The 22,329-nt window shown below is 42.3% G+C and overlaps 1 protein-coding gene across 1 annotated transcript in view; it reads left to right on the forward strand.

Annotated features, from left to right (window-relative positions):
- MYRFL (myelin regulatory factor like) overlaps positions 1-22,329 on the forward strand; it is a 136,160-nt gene that overhangs the window by 57,591 nt on the left and 56,240 nt on the right. The window contains exons 7-10 of the mRNA XM_049884964.1: positions 2,521-2,597; positions 4,150-4,260; positions 6,213-6,303; positions 13,869-14,069. Of these exons, the coding sequence (XP_049740921.1) occupies positions 2,521-2,597; positions 4,150-4,260; positions 6,213-6,303; positions 13,869-14,069 (480 nt within the window). The remainder of the gene's footprint in view (positions 1-2,520; positions 2,598-4,149; positions 4,261-6,212; positions 6,304-13,868; positions 14,070-22,329) is intronic.

Raw genomic sequence — 22,329 nt, forward strand, 5'->3', positions numbered from 1 at the left:
AATTTCTGTTTATCTGGGAATATCCTAATTTTGTCATTATATTTTGCTGGGTATATGATTCTTGGTTGGCAGTCCTTTACTTTCAGGGTTTTATGTATGTCATCCCATGCTCTTCTCACTTGCATGGCCTCTGCCAAGAAATCAGAACTTAGCCTTATTGGAGTCCCTTGTAGGAGATATTTCGTTTTTTCCTGAGCTACTGTCAGAATTCTTTATCTTTGTATTCGGAAAGTCTGATTATGATATGTCTGGATGACTTTCTTTTGGGGTCTATCCTGCATAGGGTTTGTTGAGATTTTGGGTGGAAATCTTCTCATCTTTCATCATTTTTGGAGAAGTTTTCTTCCAACAAATTTTCAAAAATTTGATGCTTTTTATTCATTTATTTTGTCTCTTCCTGTTCTGGGATTCCCATCACACATAATTTATTCCTCTTCATAGTGTCCCATATAAGTCTTAGACTTTCTTCTTCTTCGTTTCATTATTTTTTCTGTTGTTCTCTATTTCACTAATTATATCATCCATTGTTTCAACTCTACTTCCGTGTCCTCCCATAAAGTTATATGTTTCTGATATTTTACTGTTAATCTTCTGAATTTCTAGTTGCTGTTTTTGTATGATTTCTAATTATCTATTTAATTTGTCTTTTTGTTCTTGTATTGTTTTCCTGAATTCATCTATGGTTTTGTCTATGCTTTCCTTGATCTCTTGAGGACCTTATATATAAGCCTTTTGAATTCCTTATCAGGCAGTTCCATTTTGATCTCTTCCTCCAAAAGGTTTTCTGCACCTTTATTTTGGTCATTTGACTGAGCCATCTTGTCTTGTTTCTTTATGTGATTTGATACTGTCTGCTGTCTCTGAGGCATTAAGGTGTTTTAATTTGATTTTTTTTTTTCATTTTGTTTTGTTTTGATTTATCAGTGCAGGTGAGCTGGATGTATGTCAGCAAATGTCAGGAAGTTTACTTCCTGCCCCCAGTTGGATGGGGCAACAGCAGGCTGGGCGAGCTCTTGTCTCTGTTCACTGTATGTGTGAGATGGCTGAGGGCACACTGGGCAAGTGCTATTCAGTGGTATGGGAATGAATGCTCACAGTTGTTTTCCAGGGGGGTGGGGGATGGGCAAGGAGATAGGCAGGTATTCAGGGTACACTGAGGTGCCCCCTCTGTTGGGCAGGAGCAGAGCAGTCAGCTGAGGGCACACAGGTGCTCTCCCTGATGGGGGGGGCAGGTGACTGGGGGTCATGCAGGCACTCTCTGCAGTGGCGGAGGGGTGGGATGGGTGGTGTTGGGAAGTGTGGGCACTCTTTCTGGTGGGAGCGGGGCAGGATGGGAGAGCAGGGGTTGCACAGGTGTGCTCTCCAGCAGAAAAGGGGTGAAGTGAGTGACTGGGGGTCATGAGGAGCTCTCTCTGGTGGGAAAGGAGGTTGGGCAGATGGCTGAGGGGAGCCCAGATGCTCCCTCCAGTGGGGAAGGGGCAAGGTAGGCAGCTGGGGGTCACACAGGTACTCTTTGCAGTAGAGGAGAGGAAGAGTAGTAGGTTGGGGGTTGCGCAGGTGCTCTTGTAGGTCGGGGTGGTGTGGGGGCAGGCAGCCAGGGTCACACTGGTGCTCTTTGAGGTGGGGGTGGGGTGGGCAACTAGGGTTCATGTAGGTACCCTCTCCAGTGAGGAGGGGTGGGGTGGTAGCTGTGGAGGAGGGGAGAGAAAAGAAAAAAAGGTGGTGTTCATCTATTGCTCCATTCTCACCACCCACTCTACCGGTTAGGTATTGTTGCTGGAGAGTCACCCTGTCTCTGGGCCTGGCTCCCTCCCTGCTCTGTGTATGCCAGGAACCCTGAAACTCTCATTCTCCTTCTGTGCTTTCCCTACTTAGCTTCAGTTCATGTTCTGCTTGCCTTGCTTCACTCTGGGTATGTCGACTCAGCTTCTGTGTCTCCTTTCTCCTGTTTGGGAGTTCTGTTATGTTGTCTTCCTATTATACTCCTCTTACCTGGGTTGCTTCTGGCTTTGTCTCAAAATGGCTCCACTGTGCCGGGCTGTCTGGCAGGGTACCTCTACTCTGTATCTCTCCCCGTTCATTGCTATCATTCAGTTTCTTTTGCCAGTCAGTGTTTGATCTATATCCTTTCATTTGATGCTCAGAGTTCCAGGGTTGTCCTCTGTGTTTGTTTCACTTTGTTTCTTGGATCTTCGCTATCAAGGGAAGGCATAGTGAATCTGAGTAGGCTGCCATCTTGAATCTGGTCTGGCTTCTGATGTTTTGATCATTTCATAGCCCTCTCTGTACACATTGCTTATCTGAAATACTCTGTTGTCTTGTGTTTCCATTGTTTAATTTTACAGCTATTTATTTCTTTTCTCAGCAATGGCACACTGTTTTAAGGCAGGTACATTGCCTTATATGTTTTTTCAGTGACCTGCCTCTCCCACCCAGTGCCTACCACGGTATCTTGGAAAACTTTTTAAGTTCTTGAACATTATTTATTAATGAATTTTTCTTTTTTGTTGTTCTGTACAGGTAGAAGCCACCAATCAACTAATTACTGTTGAACAGTCCCAAGCAGATAGAAGCAAAAAGATTTTCAACCCTGTTAAGTAAGAATTTGTTTTCTGAATGCCTTTGTGAATGTTTTAGGAAGAAGACCTGTTGTCCAATTTATCTTGCTTATTTAAAACCAAACCTGCATTAGAAACTAAATTAGTAAGAATATGTTAGTATCATGAAGATGTGTTTACCAACAAAATTAGAATTGGTAAAATGCATTGAAGTAATTACAAAAAATTCTTTATAAAAAGGTCCATTTTTATCATTATTATTTTTATAATAATTTATTACTAACAACCTTGTTAACAACCTTGCTAACAACTTTAGTTCCTCCAGATAGACCATGGGTAGATTTTTCTTTTATTTTTTCATTTAAATCAGTACAATGCTGATTGAATTAATTTTAAGGCTCTGGATCCATGCTGGGGCCCTGGTGGTGCAGTGGTTAAGCATTTAGCTGCTAACCAAAAAGGTCAGCAGTTCAAATCCACCATCTGTTCCTTGGCAACCCTTCGGGGCAGTTCTACTCTGTCCTATAGAGTCACTGTGAGTTGGAATTGACTCAACAGCAACAGGTTTGGTTTGAGTTTTTTTTGAATACATGCTATACTTACAATTCATTTTTTCTTTTTTAAAGCTACATTGATAGTTTCCTACAAGGTAGAAAACATACATGACTTGGACTATACAAAGAAATACGGAGGTCCAAAGCTAGCATTCTCTCCATAGAATGACCTGGAGTAGGATTTCCTTTTTGACTGATCTGGCAAGTGATGAGGGGTACAATTGAGGTGGTATAAATGATTAACTCACTTGGCTGCTAACTGAAAGGTTGGAGATTCCGGTCCACCCATAGACACCTTGGAAAAAAGGTCTGGAGACCTTCTGAAAAATCATCCATTGAAAACCCTATGGAGCACAGTTCTACTCTGTCATATATGGGGTTGCCATGAGTCAGAATTGACTTGATGGCATCTAATGCAGTTGGAACATCTCACTGTTTTGACCCTGAGTCAATTCCATTTGGACTGGGAAGATGATTATCCGACCGCCTGCCCAGACCAGAGTGTAGCTCCTTCTGACATTCAAACAAAAGCCACTTCGGCAAACACAGCTCTAAACTTGCCTGGGACATCTCAATCTGGCAGGCTGTGTGTGGTCTCCAGGAGAAGGCAAATGTGTGAAGATGTGAAGGAGTTCACAGCAAACCTAGAGAAATTCCTTTAGTCAGGAGATGATGCTGCGGTAGCAGTGGCAGAGAGACATATATAAATTATATCTTTTCTCCCCCTTGTGGTGGTGAAAGAGCCCATTTGTGGTATATGGAACATAAGACACTTACGAGTCAGAAAGTCTGGACTCGCTCTTCTGCTGAATGAGCATTTCTTAACCATTCGAGCGTTATTCTGTGGCCTTCCCTGGCAGCCATTCCTGACCATGCTGTGGATAGTTTATTAGTAACCTGTGACTGAGATGAACTGTCCTCAGGAATGTGATGAGAACTGGGAATTGAACATACCTGAGAATCTAAGAACAGGTTAGATATGATCAAAGACTCTGTGTTTTCTTACAATCTCTTGGTGTTTCTGCCGTTTGTTTTAGAATTGACCTACAGGCTGACCAGGTAACCAAAGTTACACTGGGAAGATTACACTTCAGTGAAACCACAGCAAATAACATGAGAAAGAAGGGAAAACCAAATCCCGATCAGAGGTACTGGCATCACTGTGCCTACTCCAGGTTGGCGGGAGGTTTAATAGAGAGGGCAGTGCCCTTCTGACGCCCTTCTAATCTTCTTGGCCTCCCTGACTCACTTTCCTCTCTTCTCTGACTCTGTCAGTTTATGGAAAAAAAAACATTTTTGTCGGCAATTCAATTCTGACTTATGGCGCCTCGTGTGTGTCAGAGTAGAACTGTGCTCCATAAAGTTTTCAATGGTTCGTTTTTCAGGAGTAGATTTCCATGTCTTCCTTCTAACGTGCCTCTCGGTGGATTCAAACCTCCAGCCTTCTGGTTAGCAGCCTAGGACATTAACCATCTGCACCACCCAGGAATTCCTGTCAGCTTTTTGACATATCTCACTTGCTGTCCGTTGGACACTTTTCTTCTTCCACCTTCACTCCCTGCAGTGCCCACTCTCCTGCCCAGTCCTAAATCTGCTTGCTGTGATTCCCTCCAAGATTCTCCACTGTCACCATTTGTTTATGTCTTATTGCCATCTGAGGGTTGAGGATTGACTGAATTTCACACATCTGTGTGCTGGTTGCCAGTATTATGCTCTGAGGCCTGGAGCTCTCCTATAACATTTTTGATTAAAAAAAAAAAGAGAGAGAGAGAGAGATTTGCATTAATATTTAGACCTGTGGTTCTCAAAGCATTGTCTCAGAACTAGAAGAGTTGGCATCACCTGGGAACTTGTCAGAAATGCAAATTTTCGGGCTTCATCCTAGACATACTGAATCGGAAACTCAGGGGTGCAGCCCAGTCATTTATATTTTAACATGCCCCCCAGTGGTTCTGATACAGGTACAAGTTTGAGAAACACTTGTTTAGAACATAGGTTTTGGAGTTGGGCAGAATTAAGTTTGAATATTTGATTCTGCCATTACTAGCTGGGTGAAGTTGGACATGTCACTTAATCTCTCTGAGACTCACTTTTCTATTCTGTAAAATGGAAACAGTAACAATATCCTACTTCAATAGGGTTGTTTTAAGGATCTAAATGACGTAATGTAGGTAAACTGTCCGTGAGTGACATAGTTTGGGAATACAATAGATGGTAGACAATAATAATAATAATGGTAACAAATATCACTATTATTGATTTACTTTAGATAGATGGAAGAACTCTTGTTCTCTGGGGATTGGAGAACCTACAGGGTGTTATAGGGGAAGTTGGTGGAGCTTTTTCATGTAGTTGTTAAAGCAAAAGTTTCTCTGATAGGGATCGGTTTTGTTTTGACTTTCACAAGATGGCCTAAACTTCTTATTGGTGTTACATGGGAAGAAGAAATTGAAATCATGGTGATGAATGATAGTGATGGAGATTGTCTAGGAAACAATTGGAGGGGAAGGTTCAGGTCTTTGGCTAAAGACATGACCAAGGATGTGGAAGGTGCAGGGTACAGGGTCCATAGCAGATGTGGCAGCAAGGGTCCTGTGTGGTTGGGCAAAGTGCTGGGCCGCCCTCCATTAAGTCTAGGACGTGTGGCTTGGGGGCTCTGGAAAAAGGCATCTGTAAGGTGGCTTCCTGTTGTGTGTGTGTGTGTGTGTGTGTGTGTGTGTGTTGTGTGAGCAGTGCTGTGCTGAGGGCCCTGAAACACAGCAGGGTGAGGCTTGCATCAAGTCAGCATGGATGGGCAGAGCCAAGTTCCCACCGCAATGTCTCCCCAGTGAAGTCTGCATTCCTGCTGTTTTTGGGCCTGCAAAGCAATTTGCGAATAACCCAAGCCAGGCAAAGGGCTGGCCCAGAACATAAGCGAGTGAACCAACTACTCTCTCATTTTAAAAGAGGGGCAACTTAGAGCAGAAGAAAAGGCAACCTTTACATTCACAAATCTTTCTAGGTAAATTCAGTATTAATTAGCTGGTGGGTGGTCTTTGATTGTACAAATTATGCTTCTGGTCCCTGATATGTTTGCATTGTTCTGCTGTTCCTGAATTAGATACTTCATGTTGGTGGTTGGACTATATGCTGCTAATCAAGACCAGTTCTATTTGTTGTCTGCCCACATCTCTGAAAGGATCATTGTGCGGGTAAGTTTAGTTCTGTGATTTCTCTGGATCCTACATGCCTTTCTCTCCTAGGTGGAATTTATATTTTCAATGGCATGTGTGAAATATGCTAGTTCTTCTTCATTGATGATGAAGATGATGATAGTAATAGTGGATCCCATTATTTTAGTTTTTACACAGTGGTTCTCAACCAAAGGTGATTTTGTCCCTCAGTGGACCTTTGGCAATATCTGAAGACACTTTTGATTGTCACAACTGAGGGAGGTTACTGCTGGTGTGTTGTGAGTAGAGGCCAGGGATGCCACTAGATACTCTACAATATGTAGGACAGACCCCATGACAAAGAATTGCCCAACCCAATACGTCGGTAGTGCTGAGGTTGAGAAACCCTGGTTTCTACACTATGTTCTAGGCACCGGGTATATAGCATCATTTTATTCTTTGCATCCAGAGGAAGTGAGGCTCAAGAAGCTAACTCACTCATCCATGATCATGCAGTTTATAATGCTGGAGCCTGGATTACGAACCCAGCTCTCCGTGACCTGAAAGCCTACAGGGCACCCCATAGGGTGGGGAAGGTGGCAGGAAGCCATTTCCCTGCCTAAAAGTGATTGGTGACCCCAGGGCACCTGGGCCATTGCCTATTAAAGAGTCATGGTTCAGTGTATTTAGCTGAATGAATGATTGGCCACAGCTGTGGACACGAGCCTTGGCAGCCACAAAAACATGAAGCTGTTGGCAGCTGCAGCTGCAGCTGTGTGAGGCCAGGCTGGCAGCTGCCCAGAATGCCAGGGGCATGAGGTAACAGGTAACCACATGGCCTAGCAGCCCTGGGAGGGGCTGTGTTGTCATGGTCTTTGAAATGAGACAGAGAGAACATGTAAACTCCAACAGGGAAAATTGTTGATTATGGGCCTGCCCAGGTGTGTGGCTGTTAACCTTAGACCCCGGGGAGAAAATCTGCCTGTTTGGGAAGTAGACTCTTTCTTTGCTTGCCTCAAGCTATTCTGAAACAAAGGGCCCTCTGTGTAGTTCTTTCGGTCTCTTAAAAATAATAAGCCACCTATTAGTGGAAATCCTTAAACTGCATCTCAAAGTTTTAATGGAGGTGAAGTAATGATGAAAATGAAGTAAAACACTTATGTGTACAGATGTTTCGGGAGGATTGGGCTATAGGCCTGGGAGGATGCATGCCCCAAGCTGTATTTTGGGAGCCTTGATATAACCTGTGGCAAATGAGGTTCCTCTGGGGCAAGCGGAGGTGGGGCTCTCCCCATTGGTCATAAGCCAATTGCAAAGCTGCCCGGTCCGTCCCTTAGCAGGGTTCAGGATCATCTTAGACATCTCGCCTAATGCAATCTGGTATTGCTTTGCTTCACTAACAGATTCGATTCAAAGTAAAACCTGGAAACCCAGGCTGCTTGTTGATTTCTGAATTCTAATAAAAAAAAAAAAATAGGAAGGAATAAAGACAGACAATGCTGTTCTTTTTAGGATTAGCATAAACTGGATATCATGAAAGTGCTCCGCTGAGCTGAGTAGCTCATACTTGAATTAGACAGTTTGCTAGTAGCCTGCATACTCTGAATAATTTACCTGGTGGCAAGGTCTCTCCACTTTCTGCTGGTCGCCCTTGAACAGGCGTGCAACGGCTGTTGTGTGGTCACACAACAATACTAAAGGGAACTCTCTACCCCCTGCGTTCTGTTAACCAGAACTCTTTATTAGCTGGCATCTCTTAATCCCAGAGCATGTTGATAATTTAGCTCATGATGATAACTTAGAGGAGCTGAAGGATTCTGCAATTCATATTCGGCATGAATATGAACATATTATATATGTTCATATATAATATGTTCATATAATATGTCTATTTCCCAAACATATATTCTAAACAAATTATATTTAGTATAGATTTGTTGTCGTGTTATTCACTGAATTCTTATTTAAAAAAGAGATTATATTTCAGGTTTGGTAGCTTTTTCCTAGCCATAGTTCTGGGTTAGAGATAATGTCCTGTTCTACACGTGTGCTGAGTAATACAAAGTTTGCCCTAATATCAGTGAGAATGATAATAATGGTAATAACACAAACCCTTGGGCCCCCAAACGTGAAATATCTTGCTGATACTACTGCATTTTCACCTCAAAACACAGAAGTGAAAATGAATGCAAACTTTTGAGTCTATTTAACCATTTGATGTTTAAACCAACCAAAAGAAAACCTGAACTGAAGAAACAGCACTATTGAATCAGTGAGCCTTAAGAACAGGTATAGAACACATCTCCCGCCCCTGAGATTCCAGAGGGCACTCACAGCTATCGGCTTCATGGGCTAGGCAGAGGGCAGACTAGTCCACCTTCTGTAAAAGGGCCTCTTTGACCATGTCCTGGTCTGTTAGAGCTCCAGAATGTAGGATGGGAAGAACATTTGGCACTTAAAATGTTACAAGACCTGACCATATTAGATGGAGAACTGCAAACTGCATTTAGCAAATCTTGATTAATTTTGTGGCCTAAGAATCTGTTCCTCCAAAGAGAGAGATTAACGTTTTACTATTTGGTGAGGATGATTGTATGAGGTTTTGACCTAGGTCAGTATCAGGCCTCCAGGAGGGGCTCCAGAGACTAAACTTGTCTGAATTATCCTTGGAGAGAGAGTGGTAGTGGTGGGCAGGACCAAGTAACTGTTCATCTGAGTTGTCAATCAAAACAGCTTTAGAAATATATTATGGTCCTGTAGTGTAAATCGACCAATTTAATGGAAATTAAGGTTTATGACCAAAGAACAGATTTATTCCCCAGGCCTTTGTTTTTGGGAGCAATCCCCAGTGGAGTTCTTTCAGCATCCACTTGTTAATTACTAGGCTTTACTTTAGCTCCATTTTCCTTCTTAAACACATAATTAAACCTGGTTGGGAGTGCTGTGTTACAAGCAGGAGGGATGACTACTTTTGTTTGCCTTTCAAAGACCTGCTAGGGTTTCCTCATTTTAGAACCTAATAAATTATTCCAGTTTCTTTTCCAGAAGAATAGAAATGGGCACATCCCCAAGAACTTCTCTTTTACTGTTCTGCAAACCACACTGCCGTGAGGTGGGAAACCGACCCTCAGGGGGCGAGGAAAGACAGCGGAGATCATGCATATGCAAGGATAGCAAGAGATGGGGGTTAGCGTAGAGCTGTCCCAGGTACCATCTCCCTTTTCATGGGTGCTTTTCATTTCTGACCACAAAACTCCCTCTCCCCCCTCAACACACAAACCTCTCCTAAAGTTCAGACAGTTTTATTTACCCAGTGGAGTCAGTTTGTGGAGCAATGTCTGTTTCGCTCTGTGCTCCAGAGCTTCCTGTCAATCATGGAAGGGGTAACTACTAACCAGGAGTGTATGGCATAAAGAAGTACTTCTCAAACTTTGCTGTGAATCAGAATCCCCTGGAGAGCTTGTTAAAGCACAGATATCTAGGCCCCATCCCAATATTTTTAAATTCAGTAAGTCTGGAATGCCTGAGAATGTGCATTTCTGAAAGGCTAACAGGTAATGCTACTGCTGCTGGTCTGAGGACCACACATTAAGTAGCATTGGCAGAGAGCATTTCTAGGCTCATTTTCTGAAGCTTTTTCAGAAAGGAGCAAAAACTGATTTCCTGTGAGCTGTCTTCCTCAGCTCAAGCTCTCCTATTGTGTGCTCTTGAGCTGCTGCTTTAGAAGTTCAAACAACAGCAAATACATTCCAGCTTAAACAGAGTCAGCCCCAAATTACTGCTAATGCTGTTTCCTATTCCGAGCACCTGCAGGGGGCACCATTTGCATTGTATTGTTTGTGAATTGTTGTTAGGTACAGTCAATTTTAGCTCATAACCGCATGTTGACAGAGTAGAACTGCCCCATGGGGTTTTCTAGGCTGTAATCTTTAAGGGAACAGGTCGCCAGGTCTTTCTCCTGGCCCTCCAACCTTCTGGCTAGCAACTGAGCGCTTAACCTTTGTGTCTCCAGGGCCCCTTTGTGAACGGAGTGCTGTAGAATTATGCAGCTTTGAAGCCCAGTCCCATGTATAGTAAAGAAAAGAGAGACAGCAGATGTGTTGCTGAGGAGAGCAGACTAAATGATTATAGGTTGAAAGACGTTGCTGTACCTAACAGAGTGTTGAGGCTGCATTTGAGACTATTATATTGTTTTACTTCCTTACATGTATAAGAGACTTCTCAAAAGTTTTCGCAAAGTGCACATGATTTCAATTAATTTCCTCAATAGCCTTGTGAGATGGATAAAGAAGACATTATTATCTTTATTCTTCAGAAGAGGAAACTGGTACAGAAAGGTTAAGTGACTGCCCCAAGGCCACACAGCCAGTTTGTGTCATAACTTAGACTAGAATGTTCAGGTTTTCCCTAACTATATGAGGCTATGAGACAAATAATAAAAGTATTTTAGAAATTTTAAGTAATCCACTTTTGTGTTTTGATATAACCAGCCACTATTGGGCTACATGTGAATGTTGTTGTTAGGTGCCATCAAGTTGATTCTGACTCATTGTGGCCCCATGTGACAGAGTAGGACTGCCCCATAGGGTTTTCTTGGCTGTAATCTTTATGGAAGCAGATCACCAGGTCTGGCTCCCAAGATGCTGTTGAGTGATTTCAAACTAACAACCTTTTGGTTAGCAATTAGGCGCATAACTCTTTGTGCCACCAACTTAATAATTCCAAAAGTAGTATATTACATTTTGCTTTGACATAATTAAGATTATGGATTCCAGAGAAGGGTAATAAGTTCACAGATCTTATAATAACATTTCCTCTTAGTGATGAGAATCCCTTCATTGTGTTACGTACTTGGAACATTGTAGATCTGTGGCCCTTTCCAAAATGATATGAATATATTTTAGGAATTCAGTTTTTTTTTTTTTAATTTTTATTGTGCTTTAAGTGAAAGTTTACAAATCAAGCCAGTCTCTCACACAAAAACTTATATACACCTTACTACATACTCCCAATTGCTCTCCCCCTAATGAGACAGCCCACTACCTCCCTCTACTCTCTCTTTTTGTGTCCTTTTGGCCAGCTTCTAACCCCCCTACCCTCTCATCTCCTCTCCAGGCAGGAGATGCCAACATAGTCTCAAGTGTCCATCTGATCCAAGAAGCTCATTCCTCACCAGCATCCCTCTCCAACCCACTGTCTAGTCCAATCCCTGTCTGAAGAGTTGGCTTTGGGAATGGTTCCTGTACTGGGCTAACAGAAGGTCTGGGGGCCATGACCACCGGGTTCCTTCTAGTCTCAGTCAGACCATTAAGTCTGGTCTTTTTAGGAGAATTTGGGGTCTGCATCCGACTGCTCTCCTGCTCCCTCAGGGGCTCTCTGGTGTGTTCCCTGTCAGGGCAGTCATTTGTTGTAGCCAGGCACCATCTAGTCCTTCTGGTTTCAGGCTGATGTAGTCTCTGGTATGTGTGGCCCTTTCTGTCTCTTGGGCTTGTAATTACCTTGTGTCCTTGGTGTTCTTCTTTCTCTTTTGCTCCAGGTGGGTTGAGACCAATTGATGTATCTTAGATGGCCACTTGCTAGCTTTTAAGACTAGGGATTGAGTTTTTATCTGATATTAGCCAAGTGAGATTGTTGTAATTATTCCAAAAAATCAAATCTACTTACGTCTGCTGTTCCTGCAACAAGTTACCAACAGGATAATAATTATCCCAAAGCTCATTAAGGAAAAAAATCCATCACTGTACTGTTTTGTTTCCTCAAAGTGGCTCATTATGTTCAGAGCAGAGCAAAATATATCAACGTTTTATATGGTGTACCTTTGGATTTAGTTGATTGCTTGCTATAAAAGGATTTGAGTCAAAGCCAATTTGCTATTTACACCCAGGGGGGCTTTAGGGACTTTGCAGAAAAGCTCTTTATTCAGGTGAACTCACATAAAATAATGTTCAAAGTTGTTACTTTACATTCTCTCACTGCTTTTGTCTATCAAATGTCAGTGGTTGTGTCTTCAAGCAGCTCAGGGTGCAGACAGGTGGGAGCGAAATAGGAAGTTGAAAACATCTGAAAGTTCTGAAATGAACCCAAACTAAGAGCTACACTTTGTAGTTTCTTTTAATTATTTCTTAAATTGGTAGCACATGCATGTGGTAAAAACACTGAAACAATACCAAAAGATATAGTATGTAGTGAATGGTGAATCTTCCATCCAGTTTCTCCATCTCCATGTTCCCATCCTTGAGGAAACCATTGTCGTAGGTTTCTCGAGCATTCTTTCAGAGATGTTTATGCAGAAGAGGTGCTGAGCGTGCGGTGTCTCATATACCATAACCCAAACCCCACTGCCGTCAAGTCGATTCTGATTCATAGCGACCCAATAGGACAGAGTAGAAATGCCCCATATGGTTTCCAAGGAGCTGGTAGATTCGAACTGCCGACTTTTTGGTTAGCAGCCTGAGCTCTTAACCACTGCACCACCGGGGCTCCCATATACCATAAAGGCAAAAAGTGACGTTGTCCTAGCGCTAACTTTTTAGGTAATTAGAGTTCCTACTGTTCATCTCAATGCGTGACAACCTGCCTCAAACCCACAAAAATCACATTTAGAGGAATATGTCATAATTTCCCAAACAAATTAATTTCGTTGTGAGGATTCTGGGGGATTTAGAGATCCCAACTTAAAGATACTTAGAAATATATTCACCTGCTGTCAGGAAGGGGGTGGGGGGAAGAAAAGGGGTATAACTGAGAATTCTTCAGTAAGGAATTTTGAGTAAGAGTAAAGTCTCCAGAAGTTTGTCTAGACCAATGGTTTTACTTGGATTTTCTTTGAAGATGGCATTTGGCCATGGCTACTTCTAAGCAACACCACAAACACAGCTACAATCATTATTTAACAATCAGAGGAAGTATAGTTTCAGCGCCATCACTTACTAGATTTGTAGCCTTGGAGTCAATTTATTTATCCCTCCTGAGCCTCAGTATCAATAAAATGAGCAAGATAGTATGGAGCTCAAAGAATTGAGGTTAATGCATAACAAATGTAGCTGTTATTGTTATTCAGCACCTTCTGTGTTTAGGGGATATAGCTGAAGTATATTAAATATATTTGTATTGTCATTTGCTTGATAACTATCAAGTCATAAATATGAAAGTGTTTTGAAACTATAAAAGGGCTAGATAAATGCAAGGTATTCTTATTTATCTGAGCTTTAATAGACTTGCAATGTAGTCTGATGTAATGTTCTGGTTTTAAGTTGTTATTATTATTCCTTAAAAGATAGTCATTTTGAGTTTTCACCTTCTGCCTTATCATTCATCCAGAATGGTTGACCATATTCTCAATTCCAGATGTATGCAATAGAGATTCCATGCTCCAAACCATGGCATACAGAGCTCCGGCTGGTGGGGAGGCAGAGTAGTTAGGGAACCTCCCCGGCTCTCCTGAGACCACAGAGCTGTTCGCATATGTCAGAACATTCCAGTGTATGATTCTTATATGAAAGACTTGGATAACATTCTGCTTTCCCTTGCTATGCAGAATAAAGTGATCATCCATTCCCACTACTGTAACTTTAACTGTAATATATTGATTTATATATTTCTAGGCCTCTAACCCTGGGCAGTTTGAAAATGACATTGATGCATTATGGCAGCGGGGACAAGTTCCAGAATCTGTTGTCTGTCATGGCCGAGTAGGAATAAACACGGAGGCACCAGATGAAGCCCTGGTTGTCTGTGGCAATGTGAAAGTGATGGGGACAATCATGCATCCCTCTGACAGCCGGGTGAAGCAGAATATCCAGGAGGTGAGCACGGGGCTGCAGGGGGCACCTCCACTGACACCTCAGTCAGCTGTGCTGGCACCTCTGGTCTCCAATACACCTGCACAGGGCATCTTGATGTGTCACCTGTTGGTGTGAGATGGACACTCTGTTTAAAAATTATGACTGTGTAATCAGTTAGGCATCTCTGCTGAAACTGTAAAGTAATTCCTACTCAAGAGAATGGATTTACCTGACAGGAGCCGTGGGCAATGGCAGTATATCATCGGCTCCTCAATCAGGAAGTCTCAGAGTTATTTTCCACAGGCCATTGCCCTTCCTTCCATGCTTTGTCAACTGCCAGAGCTGGCCTTTTCCTTTCCATCTACCGAATTGGAATCTCCCAGTTCCTCTTTCGAGCAGTGTCTCAGACAAGTTCCTGTTCATATTTCTTCTAGACCTCTCCAGCCTCTTCCTCACAGAGTCCCTGGCACCAGCCCTGCCGGGCATGTTCTTCGCCATCCATCATCTTTTTTCTGATGAGCAGTTCAAGGAACTCATATCCTCCTCAGCTCTTAATGGGCCAATCCTATTACGCAGGTGCCTGGATCAAGACCTTTTTCCTTTGTGGAGAGGCAGTGTCCCCTGGTGGAAGGGACCTGGCCTAAGAATCAGGGGACTGCTCCTCCACTTTGGGCTGTCCCTGCATTGTGATCCTGGATAAAATGCTTAACTTCACCAAAACTCAGTGTCTTCATCTATAAAATGAAACAATGCCTGCCTGCCTAACTCTGCTGAGTTTTTTTTTTTTTCTAACCAGTTGAGGTAATAAGTGTGGATAGTTTTGGAAAGTTACAACTGCTATGTAGACCTAAGGGACAGGGATTAAGATTCCAATCCTTTAGCCAGGCCGCTCTTGGTGACAGCTCTTCCTCCATTTAATCCTGTTTCCTATTGGCTGCTCTGCCACCTCCCCACCTTCTCACTCAGACTACTTCTCCCTCCCTTAAGCATTTTTGAGGTTGCAGCAGAATTGTGTTCTCAAAACCTCTTTTCTCTTCCTTTCCTTTTTCTTTTTTCAACTAATCTGTTAATCATTGGCTCTTCATCCAGACTGCATTTCTTTCTCAGTGCAAATTTGCACTGGTTTTTCTAAACCAGCCAAGGAATGTCTTCCATTGCTGAGAGGATGCCACAGAATGGTTGTAATTGTAGACTTTTATACTGATGGGAAGCTCCAGTTCATATTAGAAGCTGTGACCTACTAGTAGGATGGGAACTTTTCGGGCTAGAAAGTTCTCACACACGTTTCCAGGTGACAGCCCTAGATATTGTGGCTTTGACTTTTAGAGGCAGATAAAGTGTCTGCATTTCAGATCACACCAACTCAAACTTATCTTTGCAATTGGCTATACAACTCCCTACCGAGTTTTTTCTAAATGTAAATGAAATATGATGACTGAGAGAAAGCCTCCACAACCCCTCCTGCTACCGTGAGGTTTTCTACAGAACTTCATTTACCAAACGTCTTTAAATGTTGCTCCTTGGTTTGAAGAAAATATGTTTTCTTAATAAGGTTCCCTGTTGTTGTTAGGTGCTGTCAAATTCTCGTAGTGACTCCATGCACAACAGAACAAAACACTGCTCGGTCCTGTGACATCCTCACAACCTTTGCTATGCTTGAGCCCAGCCATGTAGCCACTGTGTCAATCCATCTCATTGAGGGTGTTCCTCTCTTTCGCTGACCCTCTACTTTACCAAGCACTATGTCCTTCTCCAGGGAATGGTCCCTCCTGATAACATGTCCAAAGTACATGAGATGAAGTCTTGTCATCCTTGCTTCTAAGGAGCATTCTGGCTGTACCTCTTCCAAGACTGACTTTTTCATTCTTCTGGCCAAAAAAACCAAACCGAACCCATAGCAACCCTATAGGAGAGAATAGAACTGTCCCGTCAAGTTTCCAAGGATCCCCTGGTGGATTCGAACTTCCCACCTTTTGGTTAGCAGCCATAGCACTTAACCACTATGCCACCAGAGTTTCTTCTGGCAGTTCATAGTATATTCAGTATTCTTTGCCCACACCATAATTCAAAGGCATCAGTTCTTCTTTGGTCTTCCTTATTCATTGTCCAGCTTTTGCATGCATATGAGGCAATTGAAAATATCATGGCTTGGGTCAGGTTCACCTTAGTCCCCAAAGTGACATCTTTGCTTTTTAACACTTTAAAGAGATCTTTTGCAGCAGATTTGCCCAACGAGATACGTGGTTTGATTTCTTGACTACTGCTTCCATGAGCAATGATTATGGGTCCAAGTAAAAAAAAATCCCTGGAACTTCTCAAATCTCTTCTAAGACACCATCTCTATATAAATGAAATGTCACCCCAGTCCGGGCTCTAAATCTGAAGTTTCTATATTCCCTCCCTGCTCACAACAGCATGATGGAATAAAGAGAGTCTTAGTACGCATCAAGAGACTAGTGTCTGAGTCCTGACTCTGGCAATCACTAGGTTCCCTGTGGGGCTTGACTAATAACTGAAAGGTTGGCAGTTTGAATCCATTCAGAGATGCCTCAGAATAAAGCCCTGGTGATCCACTTCGGACAGGTCAAAGCTTTGAAAAACCTACGGAGCTGTTCGGTTCTGCACATGTGGGGTCTCCGAGAGTTGTAATTGACTTGATGGCAACCAACAACAACAACTGGCAGTCAGTAACCTAGTAACTTTGGCCCAGAGACACTGTGCCTCTGTGTTCTCATCTGTAAACAGAAGAAGCTCCTATTCACCTTGTCTGTGTTAAGGTTTTTTCTTAAAAGAGATTATGCTGCCCCAGCAAACTGGGATCCCGTAGACTGGCATGCCTCCTCTACAGGGCAGTCCTTGAGTTAATGATTCAGAAATCTGGAGCATGAGGCAGCATGACTGTGAAGGTCATTTGCATTCACAGTCAACACTTCCCAGAACTGCTGTGGGTAAGATCAACTCGTATACGTGAAGCTTTTTTTTTTTTTTTTTACTGCACAATGCTAAGCAAATAGATATTATTAACTTGTACAAAATATAAATGATTTTAAATTCATTTATGGTTATTTCATATTAATATATTCCTAATAGATATATCCATATTTATGAAATATATCTCCCTAGAAATCTTGTCTGCCCCATTCTCCATTTACTAGAGACAAGCCAGATGATGGTAATGATAATGATGGTACTGGCAGACACGTGAACTTCATCTTCACCTCTCCCTGACTTTTTTTCAACTTTTAAAAAGAGAACCATTATTCCAAATGCTCTGGGAAGCTGCCCCTGTGTAGAGTTGATTGCATGCATAGGACAGGAGGCAATTTATCATTCTTTCAGGATGCATGGTAACCACAGCTGACTGGTTATGGATGAACTGGTACAAAATGTAGTGGCCAAGCATATTGCCCCAAACACTGTAATTAGGGAAAATGAATATGGGCTACAGCCTTGCTCTGACTAGGGTTAGGGTTAGCATTAGGGTTAGGACCGTCTCCTCATTCAAGGCAACATAGGTAATTTTGTGGAAATTAAGCAATTGAGCAGTCTGCATAGAGAGCCCTGATGGAGGAGATTCCTGCTGCTCATCTGGACACATATTCAAGAAACAGAGGAGGTAAGAAACATATGATTGAAACCTATGAAACTAAAGAACTGGCAAAACGAGGTTGGCCTAAGTGAGAAGCAGTTTAACTTACCCAGACAGTGGCATCATGTTTACTGAAGCAAATACAGACTGGAGAAGTAAAGCAGCTCTTACAATGGAAACTGAGAAAAATTAAGATGAAAATTATATGCTGAAAACCAAAGTGATGTGAAGAACATTGATGTCAATACAAAAAAAAAAAAAGAAAGAGGAAGTTGAGAGTTGAATGTACCAGTCAAATTCTGTGGTGAAGGCTGAAAAGAAAACAGTAAGCAACTTAAAAATAAAAGCCAGAGGAGAGATCAGTTAAGATGAAATGCTCGAAGATTATTCTGTTTTTCTCCCAACCTCATCAGCGGTGTGCTAAAGACGAAAGTAGACATGTGAAGAGCTCAAGAAGGCCAAACATACAAAGTTTTCTCGAAGGGCCATGAGCCAAATGCAGAAGTTCCTCAGTCAGTTCTGAGCAAGCAGGTGTCACTCAATCTGCTCCTGACGCAAGACTGAAAGGCTGGGCTGTGAGCCATGACCAAGGACAGATCTGGGAGATCTTGCTCCCTGAGTCAACTGGAGTCCCACAGGCTGGCACACCTCCTCTGTGGCGCAGTTCTTGAGTTAATGATATAGAAACCTTGGGCATGAGGCAGCATGACTGTGATGGTCATTTGCATCCATGGTCCACACCTTCCAAAACTGCTATGGGCAAGATCAAATCAGAAACTTGGATTCAGTTTCTAGCTTCTTACTCAACTCACACTGATGAGCTAGGCACTCTGTAGTGTTAAGTGCTGGCCTGTGTATGATTCCCAGAGGTGGATACAAAGAAGGCACATTCCTTGCCTGAAGGGTTTTCTTTAGGTCAAATATACACATCAAATCAAATCAAGACTAAACCCGTTGCCGTCGAGTCAATTCCAAAGTCTAGCTACCTTATAGGACAGAATAGAACTGTCCATAGTGTTTCCAAGGAGCATCTGGTAGATTCGAACTACCAACCTTCTGGTTAGCATCTGAACTCTTCACTACTGTGGCACTAGGGGTCCAGTGTACGCATAAGAAATGTGAAATACAGGCAGTTTATTTTTAGCCTTGGAAGTCTACATGCCGGCATTAGAAATCAGAGAGCATATAAGGTGTTTAGGTCCCCAAGCCAACCCTCAAAAAGCTTCTTTAACCAAAAATCTGCCTGAAGTACAATAGTAATAGCACTATACAACCTAATTGCTATGTCTAGCAATAATATGTCTTTGGTAAAATGCATTCGAGGATTCAACTTAGACACCAGGGACCATTTTCCCTCTCTGCAACCTGGATGGCCCAAGTGAGGGCCTCTCTTCTGTGTTCCATCCACAGTAAAGAAACCAACACTGCTTCCACTTTGGTCTCTGATGGGGGATTAAGCAGGCTGAGCAGGGACAAAGGGGATAATAAGAAGTGAGTACAAGACTACCAGGGTCCAGGAATTGAGTAACTGGATGTGTTCTGGGTAGTGCAAGGATGATCCAGGCTGGCTCCTGGTTGACCCCTTCTTTAATTAGTCTCAGGATTGTCCTGCCATTCCACTACCTTCACTCTTTCATTCCTTCATCAAAGATTTTGAGTGGCAAACATGTCAGACACTTTTCCAGGCACTATGCAGGCCCCAAGATGACCAAGCTATGGCCTCACCCTTGTGGATGAAACTTTTATTAAACTTTAGCTCCAAATAAAGAATCTTATTTCATTCACTCATTGAATCTCCAGTACCTGGGATAGTGTCTGGCACATAGCAGCTGCTCATTAAATATTTGTCAAATGAATGAAGGAGTTCACAATGATAGATATGTGCACAGGGCAATAGGGAATTGCAAATGATCCTTCATAGCCTGGCCTACAAGGCCCTCCTTGCTGTAGCCTTAACCTTTATAGTTTAGCAATGCCAAACTGCTTTTTTTGTGCAGACGTCATTCTGGTGACTTGCTGCCTTGGAAATTGACTCATGCTGTTCTCTCTTCCTAATTTCCTTGCCTTGTTATTGTTGTTGTTAGTGGCCATCCAGTTGATTTCTGACTCATAGTGACCCTATGTGCAACAGAATGAAACACTGCCTGTTCCTGTGCCATCCTCACAATCATTGCTACGCATAAGCCCACTGTTGCGGCCACGGTGTCAATCCATCTCACTGAGGGCCTTGCTCTTTTTCACTGACCCTCTACTTTACCAAGCATGATGTCCTTCTCCAAGGACTGATCCTTCCTGACAACATGTCCGAAGTATGAGACGTAGTCTTGCCATTCTTTCTTCTAAGGAACATTCTGGTTGTACTTCTTCCAAGTCAGATTTGCTTGTTCTTTTGGCAGTCCATGGTGTATTCAATATTCTTCTCCAACACCACAATTCAAGGCCATCAATTCTTCTTCAGTCTTCCTTATTCATCATCTAGCTTTCACATGCATAGGAGGCGACTGAAAACACCATGGCTTGGGTCAGGCACACCTTAGTCTTCAAGGTGACATCCTTGCTTTTCAAGACTTTAAGGAGGTCTTTGTGGCAGATTTGCCTAATGCAATGTGTCTTTTGATTTCTTGACTGCTGTTTCCATGGGTGTTAATTGTGGATCCAAGTTAATTGAAATCCTTGACAACATCAATCTTTTCTTTGTTTATCATGATGTTGCTTATTGGCCTAGTTGTGAGGATTTTTGTTTTCTTTATGTTGAAGTGTAATCCATGTGAAAGCTGTGGTCTTTGATCTTCATCAGTAAGTGCTTCAAGTCCTCTTCACTTTCAGCAAGCAAGGTTGTGTCATCTGCATAACGCAGGTTGTTAATGAGTCTTCCTCCAAACCTGATGCCCCATTCTCCTTTATATAGTCCAGCTTCTCAGGTATGAATAGGTATGGTGAAAGGATACAACACTGATGCACACCTTTTCTGACTTTAAACCATGCAGTATCCCCTTGTTCTGTTTGAATGACTGCTTCTTGATCTATAAGTCTCACGAGCAGAATTAATTGTTGTGAAATTCCCATTCTTGGCAATGTTATTCATAATTTGGTATAATCCACACATTTGAATACCTTTGCATAGTCAATGAAATGCAGGTAAACATCTTTCTGGTATTCTCTGCTTTCAGCCAGGATCCATCTGACATCAGCAATGATATCCCTGGTTCTGACTCCTCTTCTGAATCTGGCTTGAATTTCTGGCCATTCCCTGTTGATATACTGCTGCAGTTGCATGTGAATGATCTTCAGCAAAATTTTACTTGTGTGTAGTAATAATGATACTGTTTGATAATTTTTGCATTTGGTGATCACCTTTCTTGGGAATAGGCATAAATATGGATCTCCTCCAGTCAGTTGGACAGGTGGTAGCTGTCTTCCCAATTTCTTGGCATAGACAAGTGAGTACTTCCAGCACTGCATCCATTGTTGACACATCTTAGTTGGTATTCAGTCAATTCCTGGAGCCTTGTTTTTCGACACTGCCTTCAGTGCACCTTGGACTTCTCTCTTCAGCATAATTGGTTCCTGCTTATATGGTACCTCCTGAAATGGTTGAACATGGACCGATTCTTTTTGCTATAGGGACTCTGTGTATTCTTTCCATCTTCTTTTGATGCTTCCTACATCGTTTAATATTTTCCCGGTAGAATCCTTCAGTGTTGCAACTCAAGGCTTGAATTTTTTCTTCAGTTCTTTCAGTTTGGGAAATGCAGAGCACACTCTTCCCTTTTGATTTTCCCTCTCCAGGTCTTTGCACATGTCATTATAATTCTTTGTCTTCTCAAGGCCCCCTTTAAAATCTTCTGTTGAACTCTTTTACTTCATCGTTTCTTCCTTTTGTTTTAGCTACTTGATGTTCAAGAGCAAGTTTCAGAGTCTCTTCTGACATCCATTTTGGTCTTTTCTTTCTTTCCCGTCTTTTTAATGACCTCTTGGTTTCTTCACGTATGATACCCTCGATGCTGTTCCACAACTGGTCTGGTCTTCAGTCATTAGTGTTCAATGCATTAAATCTATTCTTGAGATGGTCTCTGAATTCAGGTGGGATATACTCAAGGCCATACTTTGGCTCTCATGGACTTGTTCTAATTTTCTTCAGTTTTGTCTTGAACTTGCATAGGAGCAATTGATGGTCAGTTCCGTAGCTGGCCCCTGGCCTTGTTCTGACTGGTGATAATAAGCTTTTACCCTTAGTGGTTGGTGTATAAATTTGAATAGAAGTTGTATTAACTGGTCTTCCTTGTACTTCGCTGACAGCATTGTACTTCAGGATAGATCTTGAAATATTCTTTTTGAGGATGAATGTAACACCATTCCTCTTCAAGTTGTTGTTCCTGGTATAGTAGCCCATATGATTATCTGATTCACAATGGCCAGGACCAGTCTACTTCAGCTCACCAATGCCTGGGATATCAATGTGTATGCATTCCATTTCATTTTTGATGACTTCCAATTTTCGTAGATTTATACTTTGTACATTCCAGGTTCTGATTATTAATGGATGCTTGCAGCTGTTTCTTCTCATTTTGAGTCATGCCACATCAGCAAATGAAGGTTCCAAAAGCTTGACTCCATCCATGTCATTAAGGTCAACTCTACTTTGAGGAGGGAGGTCTTCCACAGTCGCATTTTGAGTGCCTTCCAACCCAA

This window comes from Elephas maximus, chromosome 4 (assembly GCF_024166365.1).
Source record: "Elephas maximus indicus isolate mEleMax1 chromosome 4, mEleMax1 primary haplotype, whole genome shotgun sequence".
Lineage (NCBI taxonomy): Eukaryota > Metazoa > Chordata > Mammalia > Proboscidea > Elephantidae > Elephas > Elephas maximus.